Source organism: Haemorhous mexicanus, chromosome Z (assembly GCF_027477595.1).
Source record: "Haemorhous mexicanus isolate bHaeMex1 chromosome Z, bHaeMex1.pri, whole genome shotgun sequence".
Lineage (NCBI taxonomy): Eukaryota > Metazoa > Chordata > Aves > Passeriformes > Fringillidae > Haemorhous > Haemorhous mexicanus.
This window is the reverse complement of record NC_082381.1, coordinates 78,917,823-78,940,803: the sequence shown is the minus strand read 5'-3', so window position 1 is coordinate 78,940,803 and position 22,981 is coordinate 78,917,823. Positions and strand designations below refer to the sequence as shown.

The 22,981-nt window shown below is 39.8% G+C and overlaps 1 protein-coding gene across 1 annotated transcript in view; it reads right to left on the bottom strand.

Annotated features, from left to right (window-relative positions):
- ADAMTS12 (ADAM metallopeptidase with thrombospondin type 1 motif 12) overlaps window positions 1–22,981 on the bottom strand; it is a 147,680-nt gene that overhangs the window by 65,673 nt on the left and 59,026 nt on the right. Inside the window, exons 4-7 of the mRNA XM_059874058.1 lie at window positions 7,232–7,428; window positions 5,247–5,330; window positions 3,481–3,605; window positions 2,173–2,322 (exon numbers count right to left, since the gene is read on the bottom strand). Of these exons, the coding sequence (XP_059730041.1) occupies window positions 2,173–2,322; window positions 3,481–3,605; window positions 5,247–5,330; window positions 7,232–7,428 (556 nt within the window). The remainder of the gene's footprint in view (window positions 1–2,172; window positions 2,323–3,480; window positions 3,606–5,246; window positions 5,331–7,231; window positions 7,429–22,981) is intronic.

Here is a 22,981-nt window from a genome sequence, read left to right as displayed (position 1 = left end):
AGCGGGGGCAGAAATCAAAGTTTAAACCTGAAAGTTAGATTACAGCTGTTACAGCTAAGACTGCTCCCTAACTCTTGAGCCCAAACTTGCACCACTTTAAGATGAGGCTTTGTTACATTCTGTCTTAGACTCTCTCATAATTATGTCTCTACTGCTTTTTTCGTTTGTAAAACTTTTGATAGACTGTACCAGAAATACTGTTTACAAAATTATTGAATGTTCAGTGAATTTCCTCCAACCTCTATTCCTTAATCCCATTTAATTTTCTCAATCTATGCAAACAGATCTCCACAGCAGGTTCTCTCCAGCATCTCTGACTTGCTGAGAAATTTTTTTATTCAACAGCTTACAGAAGTCATAAACAAAAGTTTGGATGGTATTCAACTGAGTAAACACACATGCCTCTTCATCACCTCAGAGTAAGGACTATTTCATAATATAAATAATAACATACATAGATATTGATATATGCAGATGTTGACACCTACACTGTTAACATCTGGAGGTAAGTCCTGAAAGCAGTGAGAGCTTCTCAGGTCATGATTCAGTCACGAATCAGATAAAGTGTGTTCAAATTACTTAAGACTGCGTTTCTTAAAAATGTAATCATATCATGACTCAAAAGTTCCGAAAACGGAGCTAATTTCAGTCAGAACCAATCCCAGTAATGAGTCAGCAGCATAAATTCAAGGATGTCCCCTTTTTGACAGGCTCTTTTCCACAAACAGGGTCTGTTGAATCCTAAGGCTGCAAACATCTAGAGAGACAGTGTGGGGAAGAGCTGACTTTTGGCATTTATCTAAGGTATGGGAGCAGGTCTGTCTTTTTATTTTTTGTTCATCTGTTCCTACAAACTTGTCTATACCTGAACTTCTCAACGTGAGCACACTAGCCTGGCTTGAGGTGAACAGGGTGACCACAAACCCTACAGTATTCAACATTCCTTATGGAGACAGTCCTTAAGGAAAGGCCCTGCACTACTCCTGCACAGGCAAGCACAGCAGTACTGAGCCCCACAGCCTCCAAAGGACAGAGAGTCACCAGCCAGCCAGGCTAGACAAGGAGAAGGTCACAGATGGATCAATCTGTGGGGAAGGAGGCTCCTCAGATCATTAGTGTGAATAAAAACAGCTCTGTGCCAGCAACAGGCTATGGGGACCAAGTGACTTAAACCCACAGCACCCAGATCCAATTGGAGCGATTTCAGCATCATTTATTTATACAATTTCCTTTCTGGCAGTGAAGAGATTGAATAAATAGTGGCAAATTAATGGTCGACAGGGTCATTACCATCATCATCATCATTACATCCTATGAGGAAATAGAGACTCCATCCTGATTGGTGGCTGGCGCACAGTGAAATTAATGTGATTGCAGATACAGCAATGACCATGTGATTTAGCCAAGCAACAGAGTCCAGTTGAAAAGAGCAGGCATTACAGTCAAACCAGTTTCCATGAGATAATGCTCTGCCCTGAGGAAAACAGCTGTGTCAAAACAGTTTCAAAAATCAATTTTTTTTCAAGTGAGTTAATAAACCATCTAACCAACCAAAACAACTCCAAAAATCTAAAATTCTTAGAAATTTAGTTCAAACATAAATACCCAATCATTAAAAAAAATTTAACCATATCTAAAATGAAATATCCAGGAACTTTATTTATCCTGGTCTAAGTGTACCCACAATAGCATTATTATACAGAAAATATAACTTACTAAGAAATCCCCTAAAAAAATTTTACTGGTTCATCAAAAAAAAAAAAGGGATAAATATTAAATACAGGATAAGATTGATATATGTTTTTCTATATGAGTTAAAAATATTTTCTAGTTAATCTGCACTACTGAAACCCCTTGACACCGTGAGACAGGCTTGTTTTCTGTAAATGTTTTGGATCCACCTGGGGATTATCTAAAGTAATTGCACAGAAATCTAGCACATGTTTGGAAAAATTTGCATGATTGAGTGATGCCATTTCATTCTGATGTATTGAACAGTTGTATATGTGAAGCACACATCAAAGGCTTAACAATTTTTTTTTTTTGCTTTGAAATAAGTTTTGATTTTAATGATAGAAAACTTTTTGTTTTGTTTCTGCCTCACAATTTGAGTATTAACATGCAAATAACAAATTTGACTCAGAGAGGTTCCCCCTTCCCTGTCAACTGTACCTGTGTCCAAGTTCATGAGCAATAGTGAAAGCCAAGGGGAGGCCAGAGTCCTCATTGATGTTGCAGCTCCTGTGAGGCTGACACATGCCTGACAGGTGAGACAAGCCTAAGGTTTCACAGGGACGGTTCATGCCAGCACAAATGTCCTTTCTAGAATCACAAAAGAGATGTGCCATTTAAAGAGCTTAAAACAAACTGTGGAGTGTCACTGACACTGGGTAGCAAGCTTCCATCTTATAAAGTGCTAATTTTCATTTTGAGTAAATTGTAGTGGAAAGTCTTTTACAAACAGGTATGGAACAACATGCACTTGTACTACTACTGTATTATACTTCTATAATTCGTAGCCAGTATTTATGTGGCTGTAGGGCCTAGATACATATACTTACTGTCAACTCCCATAAGCCAAAGTTTCAGAATCTCCATGTCTGGCAGCGTTTTAAAGCACGGTTTACTAAAGCCACCATAGCTCAGCTTCATTCAAGTGAACTGTCTGAATACTCTATACTTGGATAGTGAAATCTCACATCATTGTGAGACATTATCTCACATTCTTATTTTAAGACTTTTGACTGAGAAAAGGTTGAGAAGGTGGGGAATGGTCAAAGGATGCACTTGGTGATCTCGGAGGTCTCTTCCAACCTAAAGATTCTGTGACTCTTTTTTACTGAGCCACTTGAGGGGTGTTTTAGGATGGGTTTTTTTGCCTGACAGACTTTAGCCAAGGGCTGGTATTTTTAGACCACAGACTCAATCTTTTCTATATCAATTTTTACAGACTTGCAGAAGTCCCATTTCATGCTATGACATAAACTCCCTGCATAACCTCAGACAAGCCCACTTTCAAGTTTTCTGTTTCTCCCTTGCTCGGACATTAAAAATTAATTAGTGTCTCCTTAAATACGGAGATATTTAAAAATCATATGCTTTAAAGCTTAAAAATGAATGGCCCCCTGTTTGCATAATACTCGTCCTTTCTGAGCTGCACCTGCACAATTCTTCAGTTGTTCATCTACATGCTACCTTGTTTTGGTATATTGTCTCAGAGGAGAATAGAGAAGTCACTGAGCACAAAATGAGACAGGATCAAGGCGGGGGAAATGACCTGAGCTGTGGAAATTGCTCACCTCTAGGGACCCACAAATCTTTATTTTGTGACTAAGACACATCTCTAACCCGTATGCACATGTAGCATCTATTTCAGTCACGTTTCTGAGCCGGATGAACTAAGTGGTGGCCTGAGCCTATAAAGGAAATACCACCACCAAAGAAATGCAACTGAACAACAGTCAGTCACTGCTGTCATACCTGGTAAGAAGGACAGCCACATCATGGTGTGTGGGGTTGACATCACTCTTGGGATTGACACTCTTCTGCCACTTGCAGAAGCTGGCTAATGTCTTATCAGCATGGTGCACTATCTTCAAGCCTTGCTAATGGGAAATAAAGAATATATTACTGTAAAGACCATACTGCATTGCAGTAACATGTCAGTGAAGATGGGTAATCTGAATGTAATTGATTATGCTTTTGCCTAAATTTAGAGCCATCATTAGGAGCAATGACATCTATTTATCTAACACTGAATTTTAAGTTAAAGTGCTGACATTTCTGTAATTGGTGCTGCTAAAGGAAAAATTACAGAATGCAGAAATCTACATACATTTTGATAAATGAGCTTCATAAGATCCAACACTGAACTGAAACTTTCAAACATTTTATATTCTCTTGAAATCAAATTTTCCTCTGAAGAGAAGGTGAAGATTACTTATTGTGGGACTTTGTGATCAAGTTTCTCACTCAATGTTATGTGAACACTGTCATATTCAGACAACAATTATGCTTCTAACAGAAGCATAATTTCATTTCACAATATTTTTCAATTCCAAAGAGAAACAATGCAGTCATAAATGTTTCTTCCTCAACTTACTATACAGTTTACATGCAAATTATTGAAAACCTTAAATAAAAGGTATTGAAAATGAATTAATCCAAAATTGAATTTTCTAATTTCTGGTCTTGGACATTCACTTTATCTTGCCTCAGTTTGCTTTGTTTTTAACAAGTATCAAAGTACGGGATTAAGTGTTACCAGACAGTAATTCCTGGAGAACCTAGAAACAAATTTTGAAAGGTATTTAACACTGTTACTTCCAACATTGTCAATCCTAAACAGGAATCCACAATTTTTATCCAAACAACCACAGAAGTTTAGCAAATACAGTTAATTAGAGGTCATCATGGATCTCAGGTCCTGATTGTCCTGTTTAGGTGGAACCTCAAGTTTTTGTCCCACTTATGCTGAGAGCTATAAGGACAGACTCTATCCCAACAAATATTTCTGAAGAGAAAGCCATGAGGTTTCGTTTACTGCCTTTAATAGCACCAGGACCATCTGGCTTGTGGTTATAAATTCTAAGCCACTGAGAAAATGCCTTTAAGGTGTACCTCTGGTCAGAGATAGCTCTATCGTGCATTGCATTTAAAAAATAACCATAAAATCATGAAAATCGGCATGTATTTAAGTATAAAGTAACATATTTGTGAGACAGACACATTGGAAACTAACAATAAACAGCTAATTACAGCAATTAACATCTACTTTGTCCTCACTTTTCTTTGTTTCAAAAGAGATTTAAAAAAGAAAAATATGTGTTTGAAATTCACAATAGGATATTTACCTCTTCAGAGATCTGCAAATATCATAGCATTACACTTCATAATACACTTTAGGCAATGCTAGGTAATTAAATTCTGAATGTTGATGTGTAGTTTCTGTTTCTTTTCTAGTCTTCTTTGGCATGCCATGTTCTTCTGACACTTGGGAGATTCCATTTCCCTGTTCTTAACCTACCTGTTTTAATTACAGTTTCCTATGCAATTTTATGCAGAAATACCTGAAGTCATCAGCTAAAATACTTTGCAATCCAGGGCAGCATTTCTCCTAAAACCAGACATGTCGAAGGTTTTAACAGAGTAAATTTAAAACATTCTTTTAAACAAATATAATTACAGCTCAATGCATTGAACCCAGAAGTTTTGTAAGTGATATTTTGAGGTAATTAAAACCTTACCTCCACCTCCTCAAAGAGGATGAGCCGGACCAGCACAATGTGAATTGCATTTCCAATGCTTGGATCGTGGAACAACCCTGTGACCTGTGCCAGGGCCAGGAGACATGAGATTAACTGATTCCTCTATAGCAGAACACATCTTCAGAGAGAAAATACATTTACTTCTAGCATACTGTTGATCTCAGGATTGTTTTGCTTTTTAAATTCTCAAATCATTGAAAGTTTACTGAAATCCAATAAATATCACAACTACTTCAAAGGCTAACTCTGCCTAATGAATGATGATACAGTCTTTGGCAAAAGCTACTAAGCTAAAGAGTAAAAGTCCAAACAAGACTAAAAAGATTCAAAAATTTCTGAGTTCATAAAAAATACTAGCAGAAAGGAACACAACATCTACAGTCATGCAACACTGATGGAGAGGTCCACTCAGGGTGCAAATAAACCAGCATATCAAATCATCCTGTTTTAAACAAACAGGATTCTGTCACAAAAAAGCAAACTTAGTCAGTACTAGGCAAAGAGAAATTAGTTGAATAATGACTGCTCTAGTGTTTTCAGAGTACAGGAGAGGATGATAAGTACGAAAGCAAAGATAACAACTCCATTCAAAAAAGACTCCACATAAAAAGGAACAAGAACTGAACTCTGCAATAATGTGACCCAATTGTAATAAACATCATCAAAATGTTGAATTAGGCAGGAGGAAAAGGAATCAGAGCAGAAGATAATCACAATGTATCTATACATATCTATGTGTGACCTATGCCATCTATCACAGGAAATACAAATGAACAAAATGGATTGCCTTTGAGTCAAAACTGTTATGGAGAAGACCACTAAAGGAGAAATACCAAAATGAAGTAGAAATTGTGTTTACAGAGGTCTGATTTGAGATGGATCTTTTTCAAGGTATTCTACTGAAAATTGAAACATGTTAAATTACCCTAATATCTAAGGTCAGATTGCAGAGAAAATGTAGAGTCCTGTTTGTTCCTGAACTTATGATGATTGGGTTTTATTCCAAGCAGTTTTCCCTGTGCGGACAAAACCTCACGTGCTCAAACAACCTTTGTGTCTGTTTATTCAGGCTCATTGCCTCAGCAGCAAGCTGGGGCACTGCTTGGGGCACAGCTGGGAACATACTGTATAAACTCACAGGACAGATCAGTCACCATGGCTAGAATAACACTCTGATTACCTCCACATATATTGCACATTTCAATGATAACCAGACAGAACACATCCTCAATGTACTCTCAAGCTCAATATCTACCATGATACACATCATACTGATAACAGGTATTAATAACAGAAGGCATATCTATGGGCAGATGTTATGGCTTTTCCCAGAAAAACTTATATTTTGAAACTTTCCACACAGGAAAGCATTTGAAGTTCAACTTTTCCTTATTCCAATGCAAACTTTGTACTCCAAGAAGGATACTTATCTGGAAAAACAGTTGTATTGGCTTCAACTGGGACAGTTAACTTGCTTCATAAAAGTTCATACATCGCTGTTTGGATTCGTGACCAAAACAGTAACAAGCTGGTTTTCAAAAGCTACAATGGTTTGCAAATCTACTACAATTTCCAGCAGTCTCCTGTGTGCCTTTCTCATACACAAATATGTGAAAGAATTTATAAACTTAAAACCTGTAGAATTTCTCTCTGCCATAGCAAAAAATCTGAAATCACCACTGACCAACAGGTTCCAAGGGAGACAGAGAATTTCAGTGGAAAGAAAACTAGTGCTAGCTTTTATAGCTATGAGACTTATCTCACATCAATCCAGAGAAAAACTGTGCCTATACAAAATACAAGGTAAAAAATACTTGAAAATACAGAGTTTCAATTCATATATATTAATGATACTACACTTTTCTCCATGAGCAACACTGCAGACCTGTTAGAACATCAGCAGTGTAATCCAATTCAGATTTGCTCTATTTGCCTATCCACAAACCCCAAAACATTGTACATACCATATTCATTATAGTTAGGATATATGACTCCACATGGTCACTTCCATGATATTCAACCATTTTGCTGTCTGCCACCACAAGTGTCTCCACCCATCGCTCCTTGCTGACAGAGCGCCGGGAAACCCTCCTGGCAGCTTCGTGATTCTGTTCCCATCTCTCCCTCCGATGCTGCTGCTGTTTGAAAAAGCTGTGGGTATCTGGAAGAGTGAAAAGCAATGCTGTCTTGAAATTATTTTCAAGCTTGAACTGTATGGCTGTAACATTTACAGGATGATATTAGCTGGAAGTGATTCTTCTGGCTGCCACCCACCTGACCTACTGCAGAGGCAACTCCAAAAGGACACCAGACTGCTTAGGGCACTGTCCAGTGAAGTTCTAAATTTCCTGAGATGGGTTAAACACACACCAAAAAGTCACTCCACTTAAACACAAGAGATTAACATTGTAAGACAGAGCCAAGCTAAAAAAAAAAATTGAACTGGGGATGCCCTTTTCAAGGAGTTTCTCTCCTGTGGTTTGGCTCTAACCTCCCCAATGACACCAGCTGATAGTTTAAGATAAGGGATATGCTTTCTTCACAGGCAGCTCATTTTCCCATAAGGATGGCATATAAGTACAATACATTCTTCGTACACCCAAGAATGCCTTGTTCTGTGCATGGAGAATATCCTTGACAAATGGGGACACTTGACCAGCAGGTGTCATCTAAATACCAGCAGGGCAGCCACGGGATCCTCGCCTCCTGCCATCTTGTCTGATGACAGGACAGACACTGCTTTCACTGCATTTTGGAATCTGAGCATCTAATGTTTCTCAGGAAGAAGTCTCTGCTTTGTAGGGCTGCTAGCAACCTTGCACTGTGTTCAGTGGGGCTAATGCCTCTCCACTCACTCTAGCTTTGAATGCCAGCTGTCCATGTTACCAGGGAAATACCAGCAACTTAAATAATGCAGGGCCTAAAAACCAAATGAGATGCCAGTTTTACAGCAACAGCAGGCATTTTTCCAACCCATGACCTTGAGAAATGCTTCTACAGTGGTGGAATTTCCCAAGTCCTACAAAGGATCAGGAGTACTTATTTCTGTTACATGCACTGCAGTAGTTCCTTGTCATCTCACTCATGAAAGAAGATGTCCTAATTCCAGATGGGGCACACCCACAGGCCAGAGAGGCAGCTCCAAGTGCTTACAGCCTTTCCAGCATCACCTCCATGACTGTGGGGCAGGGGACAGTTATCCAACATTACCTCCATGTCCAGGTCCCAGTGCTGAGGAGCAGTTTCCCAGACACTCTGCCCTTGAAGAACAGATGACCTGGCAGCTGGGTCCCTTGACACCAGCTACACCTTTGTAATGAATGAGCTGTTTGCCCTTTAGACCCAAGCGCAGACAGAACAATCACAGCATCTTATGCACCTAACAAAATGCGGCACCACTGGATGTGTGTATCTCTTTGTGTAAAAGACAGTGAATATCTTGGTTTATATATTCACATTTTCAGAAATCTGTTCTCTGACACAAGCTGAAAGATGCCTCAATCCTGATAACACATAATGTGTGCAGTTGAAATATGCCACATTAATAAACAAAATAACACCGACCACATTTAGAACTAAGCCCCTGTGCGCAAGTGTCCTGTACACAACAGCAATGAGCTATCACTGCTATAACCTGCACCCTAACCCCACTAACCCACACTGCAGCACCACTCCAGCTGCCTCCCTCAATCTTTGTTCAGTTACAGCAATCATCTCCTCAATGAGGGGCTATTTATGAGCTTGTATTCATTAACCTCCCTTGCACATTTGCACAGTTTTCAGCATTCTTATTTCTATGAAGTACGGTTCTCATTATCTACATTTTTAAGTGTTTTGTGAGAAAAACCTTCCCCACATCTATCTGAACAAAAAACTCAGTTCAGACTGCTGGTTAAGTGCTTTGTTTATGGCCAAATAAAACCTCAGGCCAGCTGTCAGGTTTTCTGTCTACAGCTAGCAAAAAGTATTGCTAACTGTCTGGGTAGCTGATAGCACTGGAGGTAAAAATGTTTAAAGTCATAGAGACGGTAGTGGTGAACAATCCTCAAGGAAAAGTTTGGAGTCCTGGTTGAGCATGAGGCTCCGTGTTGTATGAAAATCTGAGAAGAGGTGAAAATGAATGCCAGATAGCCAGAGGATTCTGCAGAAAGAACTCTCCTCAGTGATGGACAACCTCCTGTGCAGGGTACATCACGTGGGCAGGTGACATCGAAGGAATGGATCCCCACTGTGTGAAGTGTCCTGGCAGCTTTTTTAGTTAGACAAAGTGAGAGAATAACCTCTTGGAGCCACACTAAAATACAGGCAGCTACAAAGTACAGTTCTACTCCGGCTTTTATGTCTCTTCACATTTTGACCATCTCTTTTAACCATCCAACAGTGAAGTTAAATAACCTTACCTTGTTTTTACCTTCAATGAGTAAAGTGTTACAAGTGATTGCAGATTTACTGAGAAATAAAATGCCTGTTGTCCAGGCATGGAAGTCGACTGGCGGCCCACCACTTCAGGATTGAGGAATGGCCTGAGGCTAAGAATAGTGCTGCCTGAGGAAAGCCTATTTTCCATCAAAACTGCTGAGCACAGCTCATTCCACAAGGAACAGAAGAGAGAAAGGGGATACTTCTACCCAGAGGGTTTCCATGGATTTTTGAAGAAGAGGTATAACACAGATAGGATAGTGCTGGAGTCCTTAGGAATAGAAAAGGAAAGTTGTGCTGAGATGTAGCCAGGGCAGCCTAAGACTAAACAAAACAAGGCTGGTAAGAGATTTAGGTAACAAACTGTATTAAATTCAAGAAGCAATACTCAGAAGTTTCTAGCTGTTGTGGGAGACAATTTTGCAGATTGTGAAGGTTTCATTAGAAAAACTGATTCAGCCCAACAAGTAACAAACCCTGTCCTAAAGTGGATATGTGATATCCAGACATTTGCCTATATAATCAGAAGAAATAGTGTAGACGACAACATTTCATCAGCTTCTAGATAGAAATGGCTGATAAACTTCAGCAAAATGGCTGGGTTTTTAAGATCAAATTCCAAATTGTTTTTAGTGAAAATAAAAATGTCCCTTGAAACTGCCCTACAGATTCTACTTGACTAACAACAACATAAAAGGCCCTTAACTTTCAGCTACTAGGAAAGATTTTAAGTTATTGGTATTTTATATCTATTTTAAGAACAAAACCAATATTGCACAAACTTTTCAGGACAGTTTAAAGCTGCATGGTTTGTGTATATGAAAATAAAGCCCTACCCTCTAACAAATCAATTTAATTTTTCATCAGGTGACAACATTCTTTGCCAGTCCTTTACAAAAAAGGGCTTTCTAATCTTTAACTATAGATGATCACACTAAAAAAAACCCACATAAATTCTTCTTCACTTAGAACAACTCATCCATTCAAAATGAGCTTGATTGCTAAGCAGTTAATTTCTGCTTGCGTTCCACCACTCCAAACTCCCTAAAAGAGCAAACATGACTCACCTCACTTAAAAGCATTATCTGAGATTTCCACAAAACAGGCTTTTTTCTGCTTTTGTTTCTTGCTGGTGCTGCTCAAGGAAGAGTGCAGCATACAGGGCAATACAAGGGGACCTCCAGGTGCTAACTACACATAGCCAGCCTTCAACATCTTTGCAGGTACACACAGCTTTGCAGAATCAAGGAGAAAATGTATGGAAGTTCCCAGAAGAGGAGAATGACTGAGTTGTAGAGGAGAACTCTACAAGTGAAGACTGTCACACAAAATGTAGTAGCATTGATTTGTGTCTTCACTTTCTACTCTCAGGTCCCTTCTCTTTGTGCAAGAGTTCTGTCATTTTTTCCACTCTTATACTGCTCACAGTCAAAATACTACAACCCCAGACAGGAGGTGTGAATGACACTAGAGAAATAAATCCCACACTGTTCATAACTTGCTACCTTATGGCTCTTCCAAAACCCTTCACTTTGTTCTAAGACATGCCTTTAGTTTAAGTATTAACAAAATTATACCCTTTAGGGGTGAGTTTTTCAAGAGGTCAATAAACTGTGTTGAAACACAGTGACACTGCACAAGCGATATTCTCTCTTACTCATAAGAAAATGAGCAACTTTCATAGCTGATCTACTGTAAGAACTTACTAATTGCTTACAAATCAAATGCAGCGAGCAATCCTCTTCCCTGTTCCCCTCCTGAAATAAACAAGGTAGTTTTCTACACACAGGATCTGCTTATAAACAGACAAAACTGTGTCTGGATGATGACAATGTGACAGTAAGGTCTCATATGCCATAATGGGAAAACTTGCAAAAATGGAAGCGAGCGTGTGAATTTAAAACTGAACAGATAACCAAACCAGCTCTTTTTACAAGCATTTCTAAAACAGGCCAAGCTAAGTCACACAAATGCATTCTGAGTGTGAAGAAGTGTTCACACAGGAAATGATTACAACTACTTAATCACGTACAAGCCCATGCTGACAACTCCCAAGTCCCAGCAAAAACAAGCACAGAGAAAGCAAGCTTACAACTCAGCCAGGTTTGTTTAACTTTGACATTCCTGCTGTCAAAAACATGGCATATCAAATAGTGAAGTCACACCACTCTGAAGTAGAATGAAACTAAAATTGGACCTGTCTTGACTGATGCACTTAATCAGATACTGCTGCTGATTGTCTGCTGCTCATTACCATTCAGGCTGAAAAGTTGGAATGATAGATGCACTGGGCATCAAGAGGTACACAGAGAACAATGTCATAGGAGACATATGCCTGAAGTTGCCAATATTCTGCATCAATGACTGTCCTTCTGACTCAATGTTCTTCTTTTTTTACTTAGGAATTAAACCCAAGACAATAAGGGACAATTAAAAATTATACCTGTGTCAGATGTTTTCCTAGGAGTACATTACTCCATGTAATTTGAACTTTCCATGTTCATTCATTTGGCAACTTTAGTGTCTGATGCCTCTTATTTTGGTGAAAACATTAATGAAATGGATTAGAAGTGATGTTTCTATGAATTAATCTAGCTCTTGGTAAAATGGCATCTCAATACAATTTCACTTGCAGCACAATTTTATTAAAATTTAAAGAAAAACAAGTATAATCTAAAACAGAATACACTCACCGTGAAACAAATTTGCAGATTAAAAATTCCTAATGAATTATGTCTATGTAATAATGTATCTTGCCAAATAAGTAAGAACTGTTAACCTAAAAATAATAGAGAAATGCAGTTTTGGGGTACCATTATGACGAAAATGAGAATTAAAACATATGGGCTTTATTAATAATCTTTCTCTTTTTATGTCTCTAAAAATTCATTCACACAAAATTTATGCAAAAAACCTTAGAGTGACATCTTAAAGTAGTTGTCTACATTGTCAGTGTTGATCTGATTTTCAGTTTGGTTTTCCAAATACAATCCAGAAGCTCTTGAATCAGACTCCAAGAATTTCATATTTTTGGTTCCAAAAATTTATGTTCCATAAATTTAATTCATATAATAATGAAAAAAACCCAAACTGGTTACATGCTGGCAATCAGAGGTCACCAACCAGCTGCAGTCAGGACCACAAACAAGGGTAAAACACTACAATGTCTTATTCATTACAACAAAGACACAGACATGCTGGAGAGTGTCCCGAGAAGGGCAATGGGGCTGGGGAAGGGTCTGGAGCACAAATCTGATAAGGAGCAGCTGAGGGAGCTGAGGGTGTTTATCTTGGAGAAAAGAAGGCTCAGGGGGGACCTCATCACTCTTTACAACTCCCTGACAGGAGTGTGTAGGCAGGTGGGAAGTGGTCTCTTCTCCCAGATAACTAGGACAGGATGAGAAAAAATGGCCTCAAGTTGAGCCAGCAGAAGTTCTGTTGTGTATTAGGGACAAGTTCTGCAAAAGGCATGCCAAGCACTGGAAGATGCCCACGGCAGCGGTGGAGTCAGAATTCCCAGTGGTATTTAAAAACATGTAGATGTGGCACTTAGGGACATGCTTTAGTGGTGGACTTGGCAGTGTTGGAGTAACAGTTGGGCTCAATGATCTTAGAGTTCTCTTCCAACCTAAAAAATTCTGTGACTCTATTCCCTTAGCTTGTATGCTGCGGGTAAGTTTGTGCTGGCACTACGGAAGTCAGCGGTGAAAAAAAGTGATGAAATGTTCAAAGGGTACATGTTTTATGTACCCTTCGTGGGGCTTCATGGACAGGAAGAGAGTTATGAACCAGCAGGATTCAGAAATTGGCAGCACAGGTCTCTGGAGGGCCCATTAGTTCTTTAGGGTCACTTAAGTGATTTTCACAAAGGCACTCATTGCAGGCTGCCCTAATGCCAAGCTCCAAGAGCTGGCAAGACAGTAGGAATGGTGGACAGAGCACTAAGGAAAGGAAAGGTACCAGATAAAAACCCCAACAATTATGCTGGAAGAAGCAAAGGACAATAAAGAACTACTAAAGATTGTCATTCCAAGGATTTGAGCACTGTAAATGCTTTACGTGGAAGGTTTGCTCTTTACAAGTGGCTCAAACAAGAGAGAATGTTTTCAAGCTGTGAAGACTGCAACCAGCCTCTCAAGGGACTAGAGCCAGCTCAAAGAGGCCTCCACCTATTGGCTTTAATAAGTTTCTGAGTACAGCAGCAGGCTGGGTGCTGTGCCACAGGGACTGGAGAGTCATTCCTCTTGCACAAAAGCAACTTGAGCCCTTCATAACATTGATGCTCACATAGGGAAGTTCACCAGACCAACTGAATTTAAGCCCAACAATCCTCATGAAAGAATAACTGAGAATAATCACACTTGATTCGTGGATTCTAAGTAAACTCATGCATTTCCTTTTACTTCAGAAATTGGCAGCTCCACTTTTATCAGACACCAAAGTCCATACAGTACTGATAACTATCAAATCCTAATATGAAGAACCATTTTGTTCTGTTCCCAGTGGAACCAGAAGTGGAAGAGTAGCAAAGGAGACAGGTATGACAGCATAATTCTCTGCTCTGGACTGTAATGTGCTTTCTTCCACACTGGTCGTCCTCAGCCAGGGTTTCCTGAGATTTTACCAGGGATAAATTGATGCAGAACTGAAGGGGAGCACTTGGGTTTCCCCATGCAGAAAAACAAGAGGCTTCTGCTCACATGGGCTTTCTTGTTTAGCTCACAGAATCTAAGAATAGCCCTCTGCAAAGACCTCAGTATGTCACTGCCCCTCCCTGAAGAGGACAGACTGCTGCTCCATACACCCAAGGGGCCCATATTGGCTTTTTCAGCCTTGCAACAACTGAGGAAGGTCTTCCTCCACGGACACCCTTCGCAAAATGCTCCCTGTAATATTCTCACCACGCCAAAACTAGTATGTTTAAAGGGCTTAAGGAGTACAGGTGACTGTTTCAAACACTGTCAAGGCCACAGATGGAACTTGTCATAAGATAAATCACCACAGTGAGAACTTGAGCTAAGCACAGAAGGGAGGAATTTGCAACCGGAAGGTGCTATTCCAGGCCTTGTGGCAGGATCTGGTTAGCACATCATGGTTAACACATCCGGACAAAAATTCCTCCTGTGGCAAGCGGTGGAAAAGGAAACACCTGCTCATCCATGTATCATCCCAAGTTGTGGGAACACCATCTGTGACCATCCTGTGGCTCCCTGGAACTTGGGCTGTATGGAAGTGGTACTCCAGGACGCCAGGTGAAGAAGGACCAACAGGATGGTGCTCGCTCCATAGGTACTGACTATCTTCTGCTTGATCTCACCCTCCTTCATCCCTTCTACTTCCCTCTATTTCTCTACCTTACATTCATTGTTAAATAAGATCCATACTGTTAACTTCAGCATATATTCTTGTTTGCACCTTCATTTGGCAGAAGCATCTCTCACAAATCAGATCTTAACATATGCCCAGCACTGTTTTGCCTGCTTATGCTACCCCATGCAGAATCCCAAATTTAAGTGGGTTTAAGGGCCTCCTCTAGGCCCCCAAAACCCAACCTGTGCACCACAGGAACTCCTCAGTGGCTCATCAATTCCCTTCAAGTTAATAAAGCAGAACAGCCACTTGCATCTCTCTGCGCTTGCAAATGATGAGTACAGAGCCAGCTGGGACCAGCTGCTCCTGCCTCCTCTCCAGGATGGATAGGAAGGAAGTCAGAGGCAAACACACACAGGCAGCACAGCACAGCTGGGAGATGCTACCACTCCCGTGATTACCCAGGCTGCTGAGTGGTCCCAGAAGAGGATGCAGCCTCCCTGCACTCTGAGACACTGCTCAGCTCACAGCTTCACCCTCACAAAAGCTGAATCTCAGCAGTTTGGTTAGAAAATATGTGTGAAAGGCACAGCTGATGAACTAAAGCTATTTCACATCATCCTACTACTGAACTGCTCCTTGTCATGATCTTAGAGCATTTTTCTGCACCTCCTTCCCTAAGTGCACCTCTTCCTTTCCCAAAAGACCAAACAACACCCCTCACTGAATACTCGGCAAGGTTCCAGCTCAGCTGTGACCCTCAGGAGTCCAGGCATCTGAGCCCCTCACACCATTTTCAGGCCAACTCTCTTTCAAATGTCAGCACTCTGCCCTAACGCCTCCACTGTGCTCAGACTCATTCTGGGTCAAAGTAGTTTGGAAAGTGCTGCTCAGCTCATCTCCCAGGAATCTCCAAACAGCTCTAAGAGTCAAAACCAGCAAGCAGATAGCTGTGCCTGCCAGACCTGCAGTGACAGTGTGAATGTTCCTGGCAGAGGCACAGCCCAGCCACTCCTCTCAGCAGTCAGGATCTGGCCACCCTGAGCAAGAGACTGAGAAGATTTAATGTACGCACAAAGAGTGCTGTATGCTGCTTGGCTGCCATGCCAAAGAACACTGGAGTATTTCAGTGATTAGCACAAACATGATCTCATTGTGTGGGAACAGGGGTGAACATGAATAACCACCGTGTTCCACAACGAGAACAAATGCCAGCTCAGCACTTACCTTACATTTAAAAAGTTACATGGTGAACCAGAATACATATTGTAGAGAATACCACAGGCATCTTTTAAACAAAATTTCTCAGGCAAAGTTATTAAAGATGATCTCTTTATGTTCACCATATAAACTGCCTGATTTTGCAGCTATTCTAAATGTTTACAATGTCAGGTTTCTGCTACACATTCTGGCATTGGATTAGTATTTTTTGTGTCTTTTATCATTCAGTTACTCAAATATGCTCACATTTATAAGAAATAAAAGTTTCCAGATTAGCCTTCAAAAAGTACTGCTTTGACTGTGACATATTTCAAACAATCTCTTTCCAGATGTTAACAGAGAGGTTACTGAACATGCACATCCAAAGGAACTGGGGAGCCTAGTTGAAACTATTCCTGCTGTTACACCCTTATGTTTTGGAACTGCCACCACAAAAACATTGGGCAGATTTCAAGAAGACAGATTTATCTACTGTAACTCCCTCAGATGTAAAAATAAGTCAAGCATTCAGATTAAAACACATGGATTTGAGAGAGTTCTCCAGTTGTAACATGGTAGTCCAGTTATGAAGCCGTAGATAGAAATATATCATTTCAAGTCTAAGCATAAAGCAAATAAAATTAAATTTTTTTTTAAAAAATGGTTCCAGATAGAAGTTTGTCTTTTTACTTGCAGATTTGACTAAGAAATTATCTGACCTCAGTGACTAAATATTTTCTTACATAAATTAACAAAGCATCCAGTAAAAATAACATGTGGTTATTTCACTGAGCACTGGCAATGAGAATTTCCTGGGCTTATAATCAATAAGTTAAAAATTGTCAGTTAGCTGCCTTGAAATTCTGACTTATAACACAAAAGGGCAGGAGAATGTTAAAAAATAATCTAGATTAAACTTCCCCCCTTCTTCCAGCATCTTATCTAAAGTCTATTAAGTAGGAAGACAGATCCCTGCTATTTTCAGAACTAACCAGAAGGTATTTTCTGTGTCAGCTGTAGAAGCACCTGTGGTGCATCAAAGAAAATATATCATACGATTTGTTAGCAAAACACACAGAGGGACAAGGAGGTAGAAGAAATGTACTCTAAAACCAAATATAAAGCATTTGCAGTACTCCCCATAACTTTTAAACAAAACTAGTTCAATCATCCAAGTACAGAAGGTCCATTAGGGTCCCTTTACAAATTGCCAGATTTTATTTTAGTGCTGCATTTCAACATTTTATTTAGCTTATTGGTATAAACACATTCCCTTTCACATTTGTTTTCTCAAAAATACTTTTTCACAGTTAATAGACAGTGTTCACTAAAAGGACTTGAGAGTGATTCTAAAAGCTAGAAAGCAAGACAGTAATAAGTGTTTTACAAATGCTCTGAAACTCATGGAAAAAACAGGTGTCCTTGGCTTTTAGTGAAGCAAAGATGAGATTTGGTACTTACATTACTATTTTTATGTGTTCTTGACATTCTCAGGATTTCTTCAATGGTCCCACTCTACAAAATGTACCTGCTCATTAATTCACTGAGGCTAAGTTTATAGGGGACAAACAAGAACCTGTTGCAGCACACTGGACATGGCCCAGCAGACAGTATAAAACACAACAGAATTCAGGTCATGGTGCAAGTTCCATGTGGGAATCAAAGAAAAATCGCCTTTTCTGAGACTTCCATATTGCCAGAGCCATCTTAGCTGTGCTCCCTGCAGCCTTCACCCCCAGCAGCCTTCCACCCCCCTTGCAACCCTCTCTACACACAGGATGCTCAGCTCTCCCCTCTGTTTTCTTCATGCAAAGCAGCAAGCTGGTAGGTAACTGCAAGCTCAGAAAGTTCTGCAGACCCAGAAGAAACAGCAACCTCCATGCTGAGGAGGGCGTGTAAACAACATATTGGATCACAAAGTGTGATTAGAGAGCAAATATAGCAGACCTGTGCTTCTTCCAATGCAAAGGGTAATCCAACATTGTCTGGCAAACACATTTTATCTGACAGCTACATCTCCTTCACTCTGTCCAGTCTGTCTCTGTCACTGTCCTGCTCTCACCTCAGGATCTTAGAAACAGGGCAGTACCAAAGCAATTTCTGTAGCAAGACCCAAGCCAAAAAGAGAAGCATCTCTAAGCTCTTCACCTACCACCACTGAGTTTTACTACATAAAAACCTTAAAAATGTCTACAGATGCCGACTGGTAGTGATATTCAGAAATCATTTACCTGAACTAACAGAGCAAACAAATAGGTGATGCCATTTGTTTTATAGCAGAACTAACTGGCTGTTCTAATGGACTGCACAAGCCCTTAGGTTTGACTCGTAATGTTACATTTACAGGACCTAAATTTCAACTGCTTTTTCCCCTTGCTTTTTCTGAAATTATGAGGAAAACAGCACTTTTTCCAGACATCACTCAAAGCTATCATGACTTATTTTCATTATGAAAGGGCTGTGAGGAGCAAGATGAACAAGAAGCATTCTGTATTAACAAGGGTGAAGGCTGGAGAAAATGTCTGGATCCTATTCCTTGCCTCATCAGCCATTCTTAGAAACATGCAAAATAAATAAACATTTCCATAAAATACTGTAGGCCATTCAGTCCTCTTGGCACCCTCACATGAGATGAAATTTGAAAGGAAGATGGGGAAGGGGATAGCACTGACTGACAGGTATCAACTTAGTGAAAGTCTGTGCTCTGCTTTCTCCATCTCTCAGTCCTCTTGCACCTATCTGAAGACCTTCATGCTTGAGGTATGCTGCAGACACAGAGGGCACATTCTCAAGAAAACACCTCATCAAATAAACATTCTCTGCACCAAAGTTCATTATTCATGAACAATAGCTACTATAGTTCACCCATAATTCCTGAAACTTGACATTTCAGTTTTAAATGTTCAAACCACAGTTCAAGAAGTGTAAAGTAACCCAACTAAATTAATGTATAACGCCTGTGATATGAGAAACAGTTATAGAAAGATGAACAGAATAGTCTTTGAAGTGGTAGTTAAACAATTACTTTTAATTAGTGTTTATATTACTAAGAAAAATAAGAGAAAGGCAGTCTGGAATTAATCTTGAAACAAAATTATATTCTTTCGAGGTTTGATATGATATCAGTAACACTGCTTATGCTATAACCTTCTTATCCCCAGGCTTACACAACAGAGTTCATTTGGCCTTTCTCTGGACCAGCTGTTGTTTTTTCCATTCCATTTCTCCACTGCCTTTAAAATACCAATCACACCAGTGTGCTCAAAGAAAAAAGCACATGCTAGCATTTTGAGGGGCCTCCTTGTCCCTGGCTGAGGCCAAATGTCTTATATATCAGATGATGTTACTAAGCAATACAGCCTTCAAAGGCTCAGGCTCAGCCCTAACCCTGCTGTGCCTCTGCCACAAACATCAGCACTTAAAGCACAGCCCTTGCAGATGAGAACTTCCCCCCCTGAAGAAGGGAAGGGGTTGGTCAGTCACCAAATGAATTATGCTAATATCTTGAAAATCTTAGACACACACTGCTGTTAACGTTTTCTATCCTTAGAAGCAAGTCCTGATAACAATATTTTCCAGCTTCACAACATTCTGAGAGATGACTGTTGAGGTTCTCCAGTTCCAAGCTGGCATAAGATTTCATTTGTCTGACTGAGCCACTGAAGAGGCACCCATACACAGACAAGAGACATTGAAGCAGCAGAGCAGGGACAGACTTGGTCCTGCAGCTGGGGAGAGCTGACAGAGGCATCTGTAAACTCCTAGAAGGAGCAAGGGGAGGAACAGCATAAATCTTATCATCTCAGGGGAGGCAGCCAACAGCATCTCTGAGGTGAGAGGATAACTCCAACCACCAGCTTTCATGAGCTACCCTGCTGAGGTAACACCATCTCCAGGTGAGCTGTGTCTCAGCTCTTTGTGAATACCACTGCAGGGCTAAAGGATGCTTCCAGTTTTAGCCAGAGTTTTAAGGGTGACTTCTTCTTTTTATTCCAGTTTCCTATTAGAGACTGACTGAGACACTATAACCTGTTGGATGTCATAAGCCCATTAATTTATTTGCATTTCTGTCATGTATGGACTGGAGGTTCATCAGTAACACCAGCTTTAATTAACTGAACTCCCTGTGTTCATCACTTACAGAAAACTATGCCAGAATCCTTCACAGACAGGAGCAATTGGGGCTTCCACACTTAAATGCCAAGGAGTTGGAAAGTGCTTGCTGAGAACTGGATTTGAACTTTGAAATTTTTACTCCTGTGGAAAAAGAATTAAACAAAGCCCTGCCAACAGAATGAGCCTCTGGGGTTTTTTTAAATGACAATTTCAGTTTTTATTTGCAAAAATTCCCTGACTACTATTCTCACCAGGAAGCCTTAGGATGATAAAGATATGTAAATGCATTGGACCAGAAAGGGAGAAAAATGCAGGTTTGCCTGAAAAAAACATCCAGTTCACATTCACCATAAAATAGTATGATTAATTATAGCTTAAGAAGAGAAAAATACCCCAAAAATAGATAATTATGAACAAAATAAAGTTACAACCCTAAGCTGAGAAAGAAGTTGCTTAGTAATTCATTCCCCAATATAAAGGTTATCTCTGCTTGAACAACTTTCAGCTGCCTATCAATGTTACCAGTCCAGGCTTTGCAAGAAACTCCCTTCTTTTACTGCCCTTCTTTGCTGTGACCTCCCTGACAGATGAAATTTCAACTCTCTCATCATCTTTCAGTTACTCAGAGGAAGACCTGACTGATAGAAGCACCTCACCAGGGGCAATTAATGCAGCTGGGATACTGAAAAGAAAATGCCACAAAGCAGAGAGTGGTTCAGCGAGTGTTTTAGCTGGAGAACATCAGGAAAATAATGTCAAGCAAATCATACAGAAAATAACAGGAATGACCCCTTGTTGAAACCACAGTACTTGAAAGAAGAGGTTGATTCAAATCCAAAACCTTCACAGAGCTGAAGGGAACTCAGACTGGGGTTCAACCAACAGGAGTGCAGATAAGAGAGGAAGGATCTTGATTCAGCTTGTTTAAAAGTTTAGGCAGGCAAGAAACTTGCTGCTAATTTCAACTTTGGCAGAAACTGTGGGAGACAGGCTGACATTGTGTTTTAACTGTGGTTTAAAAGCATTTAAAATATAAAAACATCTCTCTCATTAGCTTCAACTCAAAAGTTGTTCTGCAAAAGAGGAAAGTGTTAGACCAAGAAATTTTTTACAAGAAAGATTAATAAAGGATATAAAAACTTTGGACTTTTTATTTTGCACAAACATTATTTTTGGGACAGTGTTTCCTGACATTGATTAGAACAGTTTAGGAAAGACTTTCTGTAGCAGTCTAATTTATGTGTATAAAGACCTCATCACCACTGTTTAAAGAGCACAGGAATACCTATTTTTTTTCAGCTAAGACATATTACATGCTGTTTGCTGAAGTAAGTTTAGGTTGAGTATTTGCAAGAGAAGTGGTAAGTCTAAATGAGTTTGTGGGAGGAAAAAAAATCAGTATTTTCTCCTATGGTCTTTCATAGAGAAACTTGCACATGTGAGAAAACAGTTCCACAAAATCTTCAAACAAGTGCAGTATTTAAGGGCAGCAACTAAAAACGTTTTCTATATCTTTTAGCACAGCAATATTCAGTGAACAGCATCTCATCAGCTTGTTATTTATATACGGTTTATTTCAGGAGAGTAGAGAAATACCACAGGGGTGCAGGATATTTGTGCAGCCCAAGCAATTGTGCATGGTGTGGGATAAGTGCAAATGGGGCCCCACTTATCCCTAAAAAGGAGGGAGTTTACAAGTTAACTGAAGTAGTAGTGGATAGAAAAAGTAACCTCCTAAGTTATGCAGTTCCTCTCATTCCCAACTAAACCAGAAAGCTAAAACCTATGCTTGGAGGAATATTATGAATGCCTTTGAAGTACAATTGCTCCAAAGGTGTCTCCCCAAGCACACAAAATGGATCCAAGTTCAGGGGCACAAATTGCAGAGAACACAGCCACAAGCAAGGACATAGTGTTTCATGCAGAAAAACTGAACTCAGACACCTGCTTAAAGTGGGTCATCTGCAACAGGAGGCTCGTCAAGGATATGCAACTCGAGAGAAACTAATTCTGGACACTGAGCCAGTATCAGTTCATCAGCCCCACAAAATGAGCCCAGCACTTCTGAGAACTGGAAATCTGTCATCTGCCCAGAAATAATAAGGTAATTGTAGTTTCTTATTAGAAGGTTCACAGGGAGCTTATTATGACTGAGAAATCTGGTCCTAACCAGACTGAAGGCTAAACATCTCTGCCAGTACTACTCTGTTAATGGATCAAGTGTTCTGACCAAATTTTCAAAGTCCTTCATCAGAAACATTTAACCAAATGCAGCTTAGCTTTCTGAGTTTTCTATTTCACCTCTGAAAATGTGGTTTACAATTATTCAAGGTCATTGTTATTCTCCAAAAGGGAAAGGGATGGATGTGATATGTAACAGTTTAATTTTAAAGTGCACTACTGCTCTCCAAGTCAATAGTGCATCAATTCAACATTTATATTCCCAAGGCATTTGTTTACCAAATCAAGTGCTAAACTCAAGAAGTACAATAGCATCACACACAGTTTGATAAGGAAAGCTACAGGTACAGAGCAAGAGCACAATATATTCCTCTAAGACAGTACTCAGACATCCTGAATTAAGTTAGCCTGGATGCAGACTGACACTCCTCAGTATGATAAGCAGGTAAGCAAACTTTCAATGAAGACATAGAAGAGATCACACACTA